This window comes from Morus notabilis, unplaced genomic scaffold, assembly GCF_000414095.1.
Source record: "Morus notabilis unplaced genomic scaffold, ASM41409v2 Scaffold550, whole genome shotgun sequence".
In the NCBI taxonomy this organism is placed as follows: domain Eukaryota; kingdom Viridiplantae; phylum Streptophyta; class Magnoliopsida; order Rosales; family Moraceae; genus Morus; species Morus notabilis.
Window position 1 is genome coordinate 361,116 of NW_010364233.1, and position 15,388 is coordinate 376,503.

The 15,388-nt window shown below is 36.1% G+C and overlaps 1 protein-coding gene and 1 pseudogene across 1 annotated transcript; one reads left to right on the forward strand and one right to left on the reverse strand.

Moving 5' to 3' along the window:
• Positions 1-4,690: 4,690 nt before the first annotated feature.
• LOC21399132 (putative E3 ubiquitin-protein ligase LIN-1) lies at positions 4,691-12,520 on the reverse strand. The gene is made up of 17 exons (XM_024170819.1): positions 12,212-12,520; positions 11,382-12,019; positions 10,518-10,584; positions 9,869-10,261; positions 9,679-9,758; positions 8,235-9,518; positions 7,450-7,594; positions 7,087-7,344; positions 6,684-6,993; positions 6,477-6,601; positions 6,268-6,387; positions 6,039-6,170; positions 5,720-5,842; positions 5,521-5,631; positions 5,273-5,416; positions 4,917-5,168; positions 4,691-4,825 (listed from the first exon to the last, which is right to left on the reverse strand). The coding sequence occupies exons 1-17, from the start codon at positions 12,518-12,520 to the stop codon at positions 4,808-4,810; spliced, it is 4,509 nt and encodes a 1,502-aa protein (XP_024026587.1). The 3' UTR covers positions 4,691-4,807.
• Positions 12,521-14,122: 1,602 nt separating this feature from the next.
• On the forward strand, positions 14,123-14,670 carry LOC21399133 (annotated as a pseudogene).
• The last annotated feature ends 718 nt before the right edge of the window (positions 14,671-15,388 follow it).

Genomic DNA, 15,388 nt, shown 5'->3' on the forward strand with positions numbered 1-15,388 from the left:
TGGGTGGTGTGTCCCCCCCCCCCCCCCCCCCCCCCCCAAATTAAACTTAGAAGAGTCAAATTAGGGGGATAGTGTTGGTTTCCGAAACGATTTTAGATGTGGAAGTGTATATTTAGCGGATCGTGTATAACAAAAATTTTCATAAAAATTTTGAGATACTCTATAGATTACATTAATTTATGCCCAAATAAATTAATCAAATTTATTTATTTACGTAGCGGACGATTATGACAATAACTTAATTTCTTTGACCTCGAACGTTCTTTTCTCCAAGCTGGTTTAGAACACTCAAATTTTCCTCGTCAATTCCTTAAATCTACGAAAACGTGTGTGTTGACACACTTGAAATAAAACGAGATTAACAAATAAACACTCAAGTTTTTCACGAATACTAACACATGCACGACGTGAAATTTTTGGAGAAAATTTTTCCTTTCCACACACTCTATAATTCGGCCACTATATCTAGTAGAGAGAAAAAATTGTGTCTGCAATCTCTTATTTATGGAGTAGTCGTTAGACTTAAAGATGAAGTCTAATATTTATCTCCAAGATAAAGCTTGATAATTATCTCTCACTTCTAATTTGATTTTGAACAAAATCCACTCTTCCTTATCCATATGTTGGCCAGTCATTACAGAGAGATTCATCCATGTGGTAGGCGCATACTGTAGGAAAAGAATATGGTAAAATTATGCATTTATTCTGCAGTCTAATTTTGACTCAAATGTAAATTCCAATTTAAGTCAAACGTAAATCAATTTGAATTTCAAATTGGACAACTTATTAAATACGTCAATTAGATAACTTGGAGAACAAGCAGCTGAATTCCAAAGGGATTCACACTGTGCTATGCGTTCACACCATGTGTGTTCAAAATTCAAATTTAAATTTAAATAATCACATTATTTACTTTTTAATTAATTCTCAATTAATTATCTTTGAGCGTTTTATTTTAGAATTTCATAATTCTAAAATTTCATTTTTGCCCTTAGTGTCTTGTAGAATTACAAAGACGATACGGGAACTCATGAACCTATAATTCTGAGCTATAATAACTAATTAATTCTATTAATTTCAAAAGTTACTCCACTATAAACTTGAAATTGTACTCTCATAATTATAGACATAAATTACTTCTAAACTGTGAAGTGTCCATTTGATATAGTCATTACATATAGATCAATCCTCCATAAATAATTTATAATTAGATCTATGTGAAATCTGTTAACTTCTCTAATTACATCTTTATCCTTGCGTACCATTGATTCATAAAACAAATTCATGAATCGGAGTTTCTACTAGTCCAAGTATTGAATCAGTACTCAAGAGAATTATTTATCTACTTCTTTCTCAAGAAGGAATTCCATCTCGAATAATAACATTTTCGGTTACTAATTTCATCATGTCTCCAAAATACAAAGAATAAGATTCATGATCTCAAAATTCGTACCGAATAAATTAAAACACATAAATCCATAAATAGAAGTATGCTAATAACTCAGGATTAAGATCATTTTATATATGATCATCGGTAGACTCAATTAAAATTTTTATACTTAACAGATTTTATCAAAAATTCACATTATTTCTATATCCATGTTCCACATAATCTATGCGTAATACACTCATTCAATATATGCCCATATTAACAGTACAGATAACACCGTTTCATTCTAAATGAAAATAACATGTATTAGTAATGCTTTAATTAAAAATTTTAAGTTTTAATTAAATTTATTATGAACATTGTTTTAATTATTATCCTTAAATATTATCTTCTCATATATAATATTTAAAATCATATAAATAATTATAAAATTTTGAGTGATATTCATAAAACATTCAATAATATATACACATAAAATAAACTTTTTATTAAATAAATAATAAATATATCATGTTTACACTATTTTCAACAGGTAGGTCCAAGTTTCGTCGTGAAATTCACCTCTGTTCACCGCCGCTGCCACTTGCCGCCACACGAGCCGCCATCGCCGGAGATGTGGAGTTCACCGGACTTTGTTCACATGCACAGAGAAAGGACTTTCATCTTCAACATAACGTCATAACAGCCGCCCAAGCGCCACCGTCCCCTCGACCGCCGACCACAACCTCACCTTCCCGGATGACACCGCCTCATCCAACGAGATCAGAAACGTCTGATCCCCTAGATCCCTTTGTCATTCTTTCGAATCTTGGATGGAATCGCGCCGAGCGCCACCACAAATCCGAGAACAACCAACTTTGAGTCCCTCCGTCTGTTGTGAGTCGTCACTCACAGCCACTGCCAATTGCTTCATAGAGATCTCACGATGGCGCAAACAATCCCCTTGCCTCTCAATCCACGTCCTTCATGGAATCTGGGTCTCTCTGGTGCCCTCGCTGGAATATGGGTTGCAACGGAAAATGTTGTTTTGTATCGTAAAATTAATCTGCGTTTTAAAACTAATTTTTGAATTATTGAAAGTTCATTTTTTTTAGGGAAAAGGATTGTGAAATTTTTGTTATTAGTTTGGTATTTATGAAATCAATTTGTATATTTGTTGGAAATTCGTATGATTCTAATAATGGGTTAATTTTGTAATTAATATGATGTGCTTCTCACATTTAGGAGCTTGATTGAAGATTCTTCTTCTTCTTTTTTCTTTTACTTTGTTGGTGTTTCTCTCTATTTTTGTATTGATAAAACTATATATAGCTTCTGGGTATTCTCTGATTCTTTGAGAAACTTGTGATTTTGGAATCATCAGCCGTGAGTTCGTTTCCAAAGTTCATAAAATGGAGGCTCGAGTTCACCATCACCGTGGATCTTCATCGGGGAAGCTTGATGTTGGTGATGCGAAATATCTAGCTCAATTGTTCTATTTGAATTTAGGGATTCAATAATGAGAACATTATTTGCCACAAAAAATCAAATGTTGCTGAATGAGATCACTGCTCCATTATTTCTCTTTTTTGATTTGGAAAAAAAAAAGAGAAAAGAAAAGAAAAATTAGAGCTGAGAGTCAGAGAGCATATGGGAGAAAGAAGATGGAGTAATATGGATTACAATCCCCTGCTATCAATTCTACTGAGTCTCCTCTAATAATTGGGACCCACCACAAATCTGACCACACATAACCATTCGATTTTACTCTTACCGGTAGGAGAAAAAAGCTCCCCCTACCCGAAATGTCCTGTTTCTAATACTTTTGAATGCATAAACAATAAAAAGATCCATAAATAAATAAATTTAATAAAAAACTTCGTATATATTACATTTTTTAATACCAAAAGTAATTTCTATAAGGTTTAGAATGTGGTCGGAATTCGATATTGATTCAAATAATATTGATATCATGACATGTAATTTTAATAATGTTAAATATAGTTATGAATATGCCACATGTAAGTTTATTAATCTCTTCTCACTATATTTTCATTGATTGGAAATTGTAAATTCTTCTAATTGTTTGCCTGAGATGCGTGTGTTCGGATGAAGATGATTAAAAATTTTATATTCATTATAGTTTCTAAAATTATAATTATATAGATAATGAACGCGAGAAGTTTCATTATAAAAGCTACTATAGAGCAAATTTTTTAAAAAAAATTAGAATTTCCGTTTTTAAAATTTCTCTAAAATTTCTTCGAAATTTTCTAAAATTCTACCTCAATTACACTATATGCGAAATAATATCGATATTAGACCGATAGTTACTGAAATTTCAAAAAAAATTTTGATATTTTGCCGAAATCAATATTATGATGAAAAAAAATTAGCACCTTCAAAAATCTGAAATTTTCACAAAAAATTTAAGATATTTCGACGATATTTCTGATTATGTTTATAAGTTGTCACCTTATTGGTTCTTTAAAAGTATTGTCCTTTTATCGGTTCTTTAAAGGTATTGTCATCTTATCGGTTTTTTAAAGGTGTTGTCCTCTTCTCCCTTATAATTCATTTTTGTTTGAGGCGGCTAATATCGTTTTCCGTAATTAAGTTTATTTATTCTATCCGTTTTTGAATAATGTGGTTTTTTTAATTCAATTGAACTTCTTGTCTTTACAAATAAGGTCTCTAAGTGTTGACTAATGTGCTTTCACATATTTTTACCCTACAAAATTTATCGTTGTATTAATTTATGATGTTATTGTTGTCTCATCAATGTAAGGTCGTTTCTTTAGGTAACACATTAAAGTGACATTTAAAGGATTTTTGAACCCACATCAGAACTAATGTTTGAACCCAAATTCAAACCCCATAGTTGAAAATCCACATAGTTTAAACCCAAAGTTCAAACTCAGCATGATTTAAACTCTTTACTAAAGAAATCGTTTATTTTAAGAATATTTTTTGAGAATTTATTTTAAGAATTTTTCAGAAAACACTTAACCATGCAAGCCATCTTAAGATGTTGCGTCTTCCCGTTCAAAAAAAAAAAAAAAAAAATTGTCTTAAACCAGCTGTTATTTTGAAACCATGCAGTTTTTATAAATAATCTTAAAAGTTAAAACCATAGCCTACTAAAAAGTTGAAGACGACAGAATAATAATTTGTTGAAAGTAATTATTTTATGCCGTCGAAGACTATACTTGGGGGGAAAAAAATCTACATTTCATCTTCAACCGGCTATCGATGAAAGCCGAAAAAACCATGAAATCACAAGTCATAATTTATACAGTCGAAGACGATACTTGGAGGGGAAAAAAAAATCTACATTTCATCTTCAACTGCGCATAAAAAAAAAAGAAAAAAAGAAATCACTGGTGCATAATTTACAAAAGAAGCATGAATCTCGACAAACGTTTTGGGAAGACACGCCTAGTCTAAATCCCAAACCTGCAAAATCAAAGGGAAAACAAATAAAAATGTTGAAAAAGTAAATAAGTAAAAATCCTTTTCCATTGTAACTTTAAGACCGATCTGTAACCTGAATTTTGCCATCAGAGTAGCCAGCATACAGCATTCCTCCATCCATATCTGACGTCAAAGAAGTAATCTTTGTATGTCCTCCACAACTCATTTTGATGGAAGCCACTCTTGTGAATCTCTCTCTTAACCAAACCTCAATGCTTCCACATTTTGTGGCAGTAAATATCAAGTCATTGTTGATGGCCACCCGTTGGATGTCAAACCCAGTTGGGAATGATCCTATTATTGCCTTTGTTGAGAGCAAGAATATCTTCTCAAATTATTGCAATTAAGCCCCAAAAAAAGTCAGTTTACACATTAAAGAGTTGCCACTAACTTCCACTTCACATTGAAAAAAAAAAAGGTGAAAGTTACCTTTCCTGCGGTTCCATCAACTGAAGAACCAGTTGCAAAGAGAACGCCATCATGAATTTGAAGGGAATATATGGTTTGTTTCCCCAACAATTTTCTTGTACCAGAATAGAAGGTATGAGATGTATATGAGCATAAATCCACCTCCTGATCTCAAGGCAGGCGACAAAATCAATTATTAGATTAGTTCTGCAAATATAAGGTTGACCAAATTTACTTCTTGTGGAAAGTTTGAAGAGAATAACTTTTACCTGGATGCTGTAACCGGAGCAACCACAATATAGTTTATTCCCTGTCATCGCCAGGCACTTCACGTACTTGTTGAAGTTGATATGTTTTGGAGATCCAGACCAATAATAAACCTGTGACCACATAAAATAACCTTGGGAAGTCAGTATATTTGATTTTGAGGTTTTATGTGTAAAAACAAGAATTAAGTGCAATGCTTGCCTTAATTCCTGTTCCTTGAGATATAAAGCAGGCAACTTTGGTATTGGCTGCCAAGTCAAATACTGCTTCTTTCACGTCATGGACTTGAACACAGTGGATTTCATCTGCTTTGACTGCCCATACCTACAATTAAGGGATCAATTAGTATCTAAACTAATGTTTTCTTCCCCCCCTCCCCCTCTTTTTCATCGTAGAAACAAGAATATGAAGAGTGAAAAGGAAATGCGGCAAACTAATGTTTTCTTCCCCCCTCTCTTTTTCATCGTAGAAACAAGAATATGAAGAGTGAAAAGGAAATGCGGGCACAAGATTGGCTTACCCGAATTGTTTTGTCTGAGGAACCACTGTATAGTTTGTCGCCTGAAGATGAAGCATAGAGACATGTGACAGCCTTTGAGTGCTCACGAACCTCTTGAATCAACCTTGGCACCCGCTTCCCAGAATCCCAAACCTAGAAGAAATAAATTTAGAATCGCTGCTTTTGGGCAAGGTAATAGACAATGCTATATAGTTAAGTCATAGACAATGCTATATAGTTAAGTCCAAACCTTTATGGTTCCGTCGGAATGGCTGCTTAAGATCCGACCTCTTAAATGAATCAAAGACAGAACCTCTCCATTCGTAGATGAGTCTGATTCAACTAGTTCAGTACAACTCCACAACTCTGTCTAAATTGTAGTAAAACATAAAGAATAATCAGTCATCTCTCTCTAAACATGACTTAATTTTAATAGCTTATATCCCTTCTCATACTTACTGCATCCACAGATGGAAGGTTCATCAATGTTTTCATTATGTCAGCAACCACCACTGAATTCTTCTTGAGCTTTCTCAATGTTCTGTAGATGCATTTAGCATACGCTCCCATTGCTTTAGCTGCATCTGAAAATTGGATTTGGAGTTCAACTACTATTGAACATACCTTACAACTTATGAAACTTTAGTTTTTCTAGGCTAAACTTACCTCGGTCACTAATGAAAGTTTTCAAAGCCAAAGTTGCCAAAATCTTCTCCTCCTGATTCTTAGATGATTGGAGAACATTTATGAATTCATCAAGCAATGACTTCCTGGCAGCACTTTTAACACCAGTATCAGGGATTATAGAAAGCATGTATGTGAGCCATGTGGCAACGACAAGACATGCTTTTGCCATTTCTAATGAACTACTCCTTAGACATTCCTCTAAAGCTTTAAAAATAGATCCTCTTTCGTGGTTGCAAAGTACTAAAGCAACCCTCTTCTCCCAAGTGCTTATAGCTTTCTCTTCTTCTTCCTGTATATGGAAGTGAGAGATCAATATGCGCACCAATTGGGACGGGAATTGGAAAGTCTTTTAAAAGAGTAAATAAATTAAAGAAGCACTAACTATTGTTTCCATCAAATCACTGTCGTGTTTTTTCAGCTGCTCTGCCTTCATTAAAGCATTGTAAGGTTGATCAAACCCGGCAGTTTTGAGTAACCAGGCCTCAGTATATGAATCCCCGGAGGAGGTAATACGACCAATAAGAGATGACAAGGCATCGATTGCCAGTATCTGAGAATTAGAGAAGTGCTTCCTCCGAAGTGCTTCAGTTAGCGCTTCTATAGCTTCTTCCCTATAAAGGCTCATCTTCCGTGGCTCAACCTGGAAAAGTGACAGTCATAACCCATGCTTAGACGGCCTAGAAATCTTTTTTGACATACGAATTTATAATTATTATTGTTTCATGATTTAAAGGAAAACAGAAACCAGGAGATCAAGCTGAAGAAGAAGACTAGCAATGGCAGGTTGTTGTTCCATAGGCGCCATTTGAAGGTACACAAGGAGCATATGCATGGAGCTAAATGCTCCTTCGTCTTTAATTGTCTGCAATATCTGATTCGAGAATGTTCTCCTGCAGAAAGACAAGATTGTCATATTACCGGATAAACAAACATACATGAAACATGATGACTATATTTTCTAAATATTATAGTAAGCAAATAATGTGATCTCTGACTAAATAAGATCCCAATATGATAACGTCCTATCTCAAGTATGTTCTCACACAACTTATGGCTTAAAAAAAAAAAAAAGGTTGTCATCAAAACAGAATTTAGTGGTGTAGTTGAACTATTGAAGTTTCATATTTTTGACACAAATAAGAAAAACCAACAAAAGAATGCAAAAAACCTAATATATGCATACAACTAGCAGTTAGATTGGATGCCAAAATCAGAGCTTCCCTAATTCCTAAGGTCTAAGAATTTGAGGCAAAATTTAATTTCAACTAGAATCACTGCTTCTCGAAGAAAATAAAACAAAGAAAAAAAAAGAATGCTATATTAAAAGAGAACACTTGAACTGTCAATTGTACTTCCTAAGGTCTAAGAATTTGAGGCAAAATTTAATTTCAACTAGAATCACTGCTTCTCGAAGAAAATAAAACAAAGAAAAAAAAAAGAATGCTATATTAAAAGAGAACACTTGAACTGTCAATTGTAACAGCAAGAAGTAGAGACTTCTATCATATGAACCTAAATTAAGACTGGTACCTACTCAACCGAACAAGCTCCGAAAGAAATCCTATACATATGCCTCTCACAGAATCGTTCCCGCCATGAAATAATTCCAGAACAGGAGACAGTTCAATTCTGTTTGCTATTAAATTCCGGCAACCTTTTTCAGCTTGCATGCAGCACAAAAGTATGGAAACAACAGAAGTTCTTCCTTCTACCCTATTCAAAACTTTGGCCAATGCAGGAATTCCATTTGCAGAAATGACACTCAAGGCATTGATGCATCTGCTATTTTCATCTCCTCCAACCAAAATCTGTTCAAGCATTGCTATAGCAGCATCTTTAGGCTCCATAACAAATTGAAGATCATCCAACTCCTCATGTTTGTTTTGCATTAACTGGACAAGGAAAGGTACAAGATCATGAGCTGAAAACTGAGACAAAGCCGGTCTAAGCTGGTATATAAGAATCGCAGCCTCAGCTAAGCCATTCTTCAGCAAAGCAGCCAGGCAATCAAGATCAGAATCTACACTAGTGAGAATTTCCCCAACATTTTCATCTGCAGATATCAACTCAGAGAGAATGTATATTGAGGTCCTCAGAACGTTTATATTCAGAGAAGCGGACAGTATTTCTACAAAGCCATTTACAATGGTAGGCTCAGATAAACAAGAACGAACACCAGGATCACCCTTTGAGTCTTTCCATGGTCTGGATATTGCCAACACAGCTGTTTCACACTCTTGTAAGTTCTCTGAAGTGCAAAGACATGAAATGTGAGGTTTTAGACCGTTGATGATTTTTTCAACTTCAGCTTGAGATATCACACTTGTTGGGGATGTAGATAAGGCTGCTTGTGTAAGTCTTTTGTTTCTATGGTTGTTGGTATATTCATCACTGCTCCTATGAGAGGAGAAATCAAATGTTCTACATGGAGTGGAGGCCACGGAAGTATCTCTTGTGAAGTGACAGTATTGATTATCCCTAGGTGTTTCGGAGCATTGAGATTCAACAGGGAGATCAGGAAGTTGCTCTTTCCAAGATATTATGAGTCTCTTCAAAACATAGTTTGTTTTGGGCAGTTTATTTGAAGACAGGGGTTGTCGTGTAATGGGACATGTTATGTTTCCTCTTTTCAGCCATTCCTGAATAGCTTTCCTCTCGTATGTTTGACCCGTTTCAAGGGTAACTGGGTCACAGAAGATCTGACCTGTGATAGGGCAAACAAAATCCTTCAGCGGTCTCGATTTAGAAGTCGGCTTCTCAGATAATGGGAATGAAATGCAGCTCTGGCTTCCTTCATAATCCTCATTAATAGAACTGCAGAACTCAAAAAAAAAAAAAAAAGAAAAGGAAGAAGATATGAGTTTTGACAATGAATCTCTATTTTGAAGTGGGCTAGTTGTACAAGGCTAATTAAAAGTATAAATAAAAAAGATTTCAAACCAAGAAAAAATACAAAACAAGGTATATGCGTTACCTATTTTTACATGTTCGGTTATTAACACTTTCAAAACTATGCTTTTGACTAGAGTTTCGGCTGCAACTCTGCAAAACCTCCTGAATTGCAACGCAAGTTTCAGCTTTAGATAACACATGCAAAGAATACGGATATATATGTAATAATCATGATTAGATAACAAATTAAGCAAGTAGATTTTGAGTCATACTATTGCCTCGCCATCAGAGTCTACTGAGCTAGTGCTGTAATCGTTACTCATGGGTGGCGACACAGGCAAAGATGTGGCGGAAGCAGAATCTGTCAAGCGGACGGACTTAAGGCGCAGCAGAGTAACGGGTTCATTATTTCTACACTGCACTTCTGGTTTTGGAGATGACATGTTTGGCGGAAAAGGTTTAGGGGAACAAAAAGGAGAGAAGACTGTTGGAGAATGTATTAGAGCCTTCATCTTAGATGTTTGTACATTTTCCTCAGTTTCCTTGTCGTTTATTGTCTTGCTACTGCCAGGAGAATGTAACCTTTGAGCTTTATCATTTGAATCCATAGATGCATCATCTTGATCATAGTCAGACTCATCTTCATTCTCCTCAAGCAAGCCTTCCTGGCATAATATCCAAGAACTTCGAAAATTCACAAATCCCAAGTTTTAGAAAGTAAGGGTCCGTTTAGTTCATTGATTCGAGTTTTTAATTCGAGTTGAGATGTGACTTTATGTGAGAGTTTTTTACTGTAGCAAAAAAGTTAGATGTGATTGTTTGTGAGAGCTTTTTACTATAGAAAAATTCAAATTCTAAACTCGAATCAACGAAATGAACGGGGCCTAAATTTCAACGACTCATAACAGTTTTCAGCCATACCTGTGGATCCCACCTTGATTCCCTATTCTGTGGGGTAATGGATGTTCCACTCATTATGCTAGGACCCCTATAAAAATCCACATAAAATTTCAATTGCTTGTACTAGAAGTTAAATTGGAGACTTCTATGGCAGGGCTTGAAAAATACCCTGCCAATTCCACAAATTTTAACCATTCGAATTTCATCAATTTCATGGCTCCGTTTATTTCGCTGATTTGAATTTAGAATTCGAGTTTTATTGCAGTAAAAAGCTCTCAGAAACAGTCACATCTAACTTTTTTGCTACAGTAAAAAGCTCTCACATAATATCACATCTCAACTCGAATTAAAAACTCAAATTAGCAAACTAAACGGGCCCAATATATGATTTTAAATTCTAATATGATTTTGAGGTGATCTAACCGAAAAAAATTGTATTACTATTAGGATGATTTTATTATATCCTACCAGCGAATTGCCAAAATAAAAATGAAGACATAAATATATAATAAATGACGCGTTTAGAACTCGTTTCAAAATAATTTTATTTTTTGTATGAAAATGAAAATGAAAACGTTTTCAATCTCAGACAGAAATAATTTTTTAAAATGCGTTTGGTAAATTTATCAAGAGATTATTTCAGTGTAAAAAAACATATTAATGTCTCTCTTTCTCTCTAGAGGAGAAAACGAAAACAAAAAATGAAAAACAACAAAAAATCATTTTTCATTTTTCTCTCATTTTATACTAAATTAAAAAATTATTTTTATTTCCATTTTTTTACTTTTATTGCGTCAAACGCTATTTTAAAAACGTTTTTATTTTTTCTTTTTCAAAAAACATGATAATAAAAACAGAATCAATTTCAAACACGGTCAAACTAACCTGCTAGTTTCTCTGATACTATCCTTAGCCTTGAGAAACGGTGCAAACCCTGCACTCTTGGGCAAGACAGGACCGAATTTCACAAAATCGGGAATCGATCGGCTCACCTCATGCAAAGGAGTCATTGGCGGCTCGGCGATCGGCAACATCGGAATCACTTTCCTGCCGGTGTTCGTCGAATCGGAGTTCAAGCAATCCTTGAAGTATTTAGCATAAAGCCTTGTACTCTCATCCAACGACTCCCCAAAAAGCTGCTCCAGCTTCTGCAGTTTCTCCACCTGATCCGGTCTGAATATCAAAGATTCATTGAAGAACTGGTCCAAATCAATCGTGAAAGATAGGTCGGAAGAATCAGGAATAACTTCCATGACAAGCCTGTGCCTCTCCTCCGAGTACCACCCGGCAATCGATCCCATGTGCTGAAGAAAAAGGTCCTTCCAGAGCTCAGGAGCGAAGTCAATCCTCGAGAAGAAAGGGTCAACGATGAACATCTCCAGAACATGAATAACCGAGTTATGGACATTGTTTCGCAGTTTCCACAAGTAAGCTAGATTGAGGTGGGCCCAGGCGGAGAGGTAGAAGTTAGGGACACCGGCGGTTTTCTGGTCGGAGTTCAACATGGCGCAGACTTGTAACATCTTCTCTGCGCAAAGGTGTGAGCAAGGGTATCCCAAACCTCTTGAGTAGTGCGAGATCGAGAGATGAGCGGAACAAGAGTAGGTTCCAAGGTACCAATAAGGGCGCCAAAGAGGAGTTTGTCCTGGCGAACCCATGTAAGGTAAGCTGGATTGGGTTCGGAGACCGTTTGCTTGGTGATGGTGGCAGGGGGCGCAGGGTATCTTCTCTGCGTAGTCCAAGCGGGCGAGCTTGGTCTCCATGTTGTAGGTCTCAATGGCTTCCTCTAAGGCCTCGATTCCCCAGTCCAGGTTCGCCAACACCGCCTGATCGGAGTACCGAACCTCGCCTCGGTCTTCGCCGGAGCTTCCGTCCTCAGCCGCCAATCTCTCGGCGCACTGTTCTTTGTGTTGAGTCCTCTCTTCTTTGTTGATCAGCCGATCTCGGATGAAGCTGTCGACTGTGGTGTTCACTTGTCTCGCAATGTCCTTTTGGTCCATTGCGAACCTGTAGTTTCCAGCCATAACTTCAGCCTTGGAAAAATTGCTGTTTTCTATCTGATCATTCAAACAAGTTAATTTGTTTTTTTAGAATCTAGATTGTTTGCCGAGAAAGTTCAAGAAAACAGAAAAGAAGAAAAAAATCAACTTCAACCAAAACAATTAAACGAACAAGATATTGACTAAAATCTTGCATCAAAAGTGCAGTGCGAGAGTACTTACAGTAATGAAGAATAAGACTCTAAAGTGGAACTGAAAAGTTGAGCATTTTTATTTTATTTTATTACAGCAGTTGTGTTTCTTTTGGGGATGAGCTGCTTGAGATCGGTTTTTCCAAGCAATCAAGAGGATAGAGAGAGAAAGAGAGAGCCGGCTGTTAAGAGATGGTATAGGCGCAGATGTGCCGGCCTTTGGCTGTTGCTGAGCGATGATCAAACCAAAAACCGTAGACTCCTACATTTAAAAATCTTTGCTTCACTATTGACGCTACTACACTAGTCTTAAAATATTAATTAGGATTTTAATACTCCTTTAGCTAATGACGAGATATCATTTGCCTTTCGCCTTAGTCGCAAGCTACACAACTCTAAACTGTGAATGTTTAAGAAAGGTTGAGTTTATTTAATGATTGGTACAAGCATATATAATACATGTAAAGCTAGAAAATAATCTTAACCTAACAAACTTAGTCTAACCGTATACGAGAGATAAGGTAGAATAACAAAGAGATATATATCCTAACTAAAGATATTAACAGCTAGAATATTGTTACAACAAACTACGAGATAATAGTAAGACTAAGTCTTAGCTTTATCTTCAACCTAAACAACTCCAAACCGTATCGATTGTCTTCATCCACAATCTTCAAAAACGTACTTCACTAACTTCCTAAATTCGATCAAACAGGGTTTTGGCGGAAATGAAAAAGGGCTGCATCTTTGTCCCATCGTTCCATGAATTATGGGCCTTGTCCAATCTAGCCCATAGAAAGTTTGCTCGACAAATAACGGTATCATTTAAGATTTTTAGGTCTCATCACTAGTTTATTAAATTTCGTTTAATTTAATTGACTATTATTAATAATTTAATAAATATCACTGATTTCATCCGTAATTTAATATATTATTTAAAATTTAATAAATTATTATTTAACAAATAACGGTATCATTTAAGATTTTTAGGTCTCATCACTAGTTTATTAAATTTCGTTTAATTTAATTGACTATTATTAATAATTTAATAAATATCACTGATTTCATCCGTAATTTAATATATTATTTAAAATTTAATAAATTATTATTTAAAATTTAATTGATTATTATTAAAAGAGTAACTTATAATAGAACTGTGTTTAGAGTTTAGTGTTTACAATTTTCTCACGTGAAAAAACGATTTTTCGCTCCACACATTTGCCACTTTGACACTAGTATCTCCCACTTGTTGCCAGTTGCCGTTACGTGGCATCAACACAGTCACGGAGTCAAAACATTTCGAAGCTAGAAACGTGACGCGTGTAATACTCAAGACTCCCAACGGTCCAGATCCAATCCCAGACCAAGCGGCGCTCTCGTAGTATATAAGCGGTCTCAAGGCACTGCAATTACACGTACAGCATCGTCAGCTTGTTGAAATTGAATCGCGATCCTGTACTTTACAATGTCAAAATCTAAGGTGTTCTTCGACATTGCGATCGGTGGGTCCCCCGCGGGACGGATCGTGATGGAGCTCTACGCCGACATGACGCCGCGAACGGCGGAGAACTTCCGAGCCCTTTGCACCGGAGAGAAGGGAACCGGACGGAGCGGGAAGCCGCTGCACTACAAGGGCTCGACTTTCCACCGAATCATCCCCGGGTTCATGTGCCAAGGCGGAGATTTCACGGCCGGGAACGGCACCGGCGGCGAGTCGATCTACGGCTCAAAGTTCCCGGACGAGAACTTCATAAAGAAGCACACTGGGCCGGGGGTTCTGTCCATGGCCACGCTGGGCCCGGGACCAATGGGTCCCAGTTCTTCATATGTACGGGCGAGACGCCGTGGCTGGACGGCAAGCACGTGGTGTTCGGCAAAGTTGTGGAGGGGATGGATGTGGTGAGGGCCATGGAAAAGGTTGGATCTTCCACTGGGAGGACATCTAGAACCGTTGAGATCTCTAACTCTGGTCAAATTTCTTGAAGAATCATGTATAGTATCAGTAGTACTTCCTAAGCTCTGCTGTATATGATCAACAACGAGTCGACCGTCCCAAGTGTACTTAATTGGGTCGATCTATATATGCTTGTGTCAAATCGTCAATGTTTTATATTTTGCTTTTTTTTTTAATAATTATTTTATTTCGGTTATGTGGATAAAAAACCGGTACTATATATATGGCGGTATAGTTGAAGTGTATTTATAGTTTTGAATTTCGAGCGGTAATTGCGTCTCATAAAAAAATGCCAAAAAGAAGGCCGCAATTGAGTCGGGAATTGACTATGAGAAAATTAAAAACACGAGAAGAACACATAAATGCACTGCAACATTGACTATGATTTTTGCGCATCCATCATTAATGAAATCCTACTGCGTGGGCATTAGCACGGTGATAATATAGATGGGAACAAAAGTGGTTCTTCTAAGAAAGACGAAGGAATTATAAAAAGTTTTTCGGGAAGAAGAAGAAGACTTTAACTCTTACATAAACCGTTTATGTAAGGGTAAAAGTCTCTAAACGGCACATAGTCCACGTCTGCACGTATCTATTCAGTTCAGTATGTTATAACTGATCAATATATATAACTGAATTCCATCCTTACATAAATGGCACGCAGATTACACGTATTTATTCAGTTCAATATACACAACTTAATGACTAATTTACCACAACAAGATATATATATATATATATATATAT

Coding starts and splice junctions, on each gene's coding strand:
- LOC21399132 (XM_024170819.1), bottom strand. CDS start 12,520: ATGGCTGGAAACTACAGGTTCGCAATGGACCAAAAGGACATTGCGAGA. Junction 12,020..12,211: donor ACGCAGAGAAGATACCCTGC/GCCCCCTGCCAC, acceptor TGCGCAGAGAAG/ATGTTACAAGTCTGCGCCAT. Junction 7,595..8,234: donor GAGCTTGTTCGGTTGAGTAG/GTACCAGTCTTA, acceptor GTCTTTCTGCAG/GAGAACATTCTCGAATCAGA.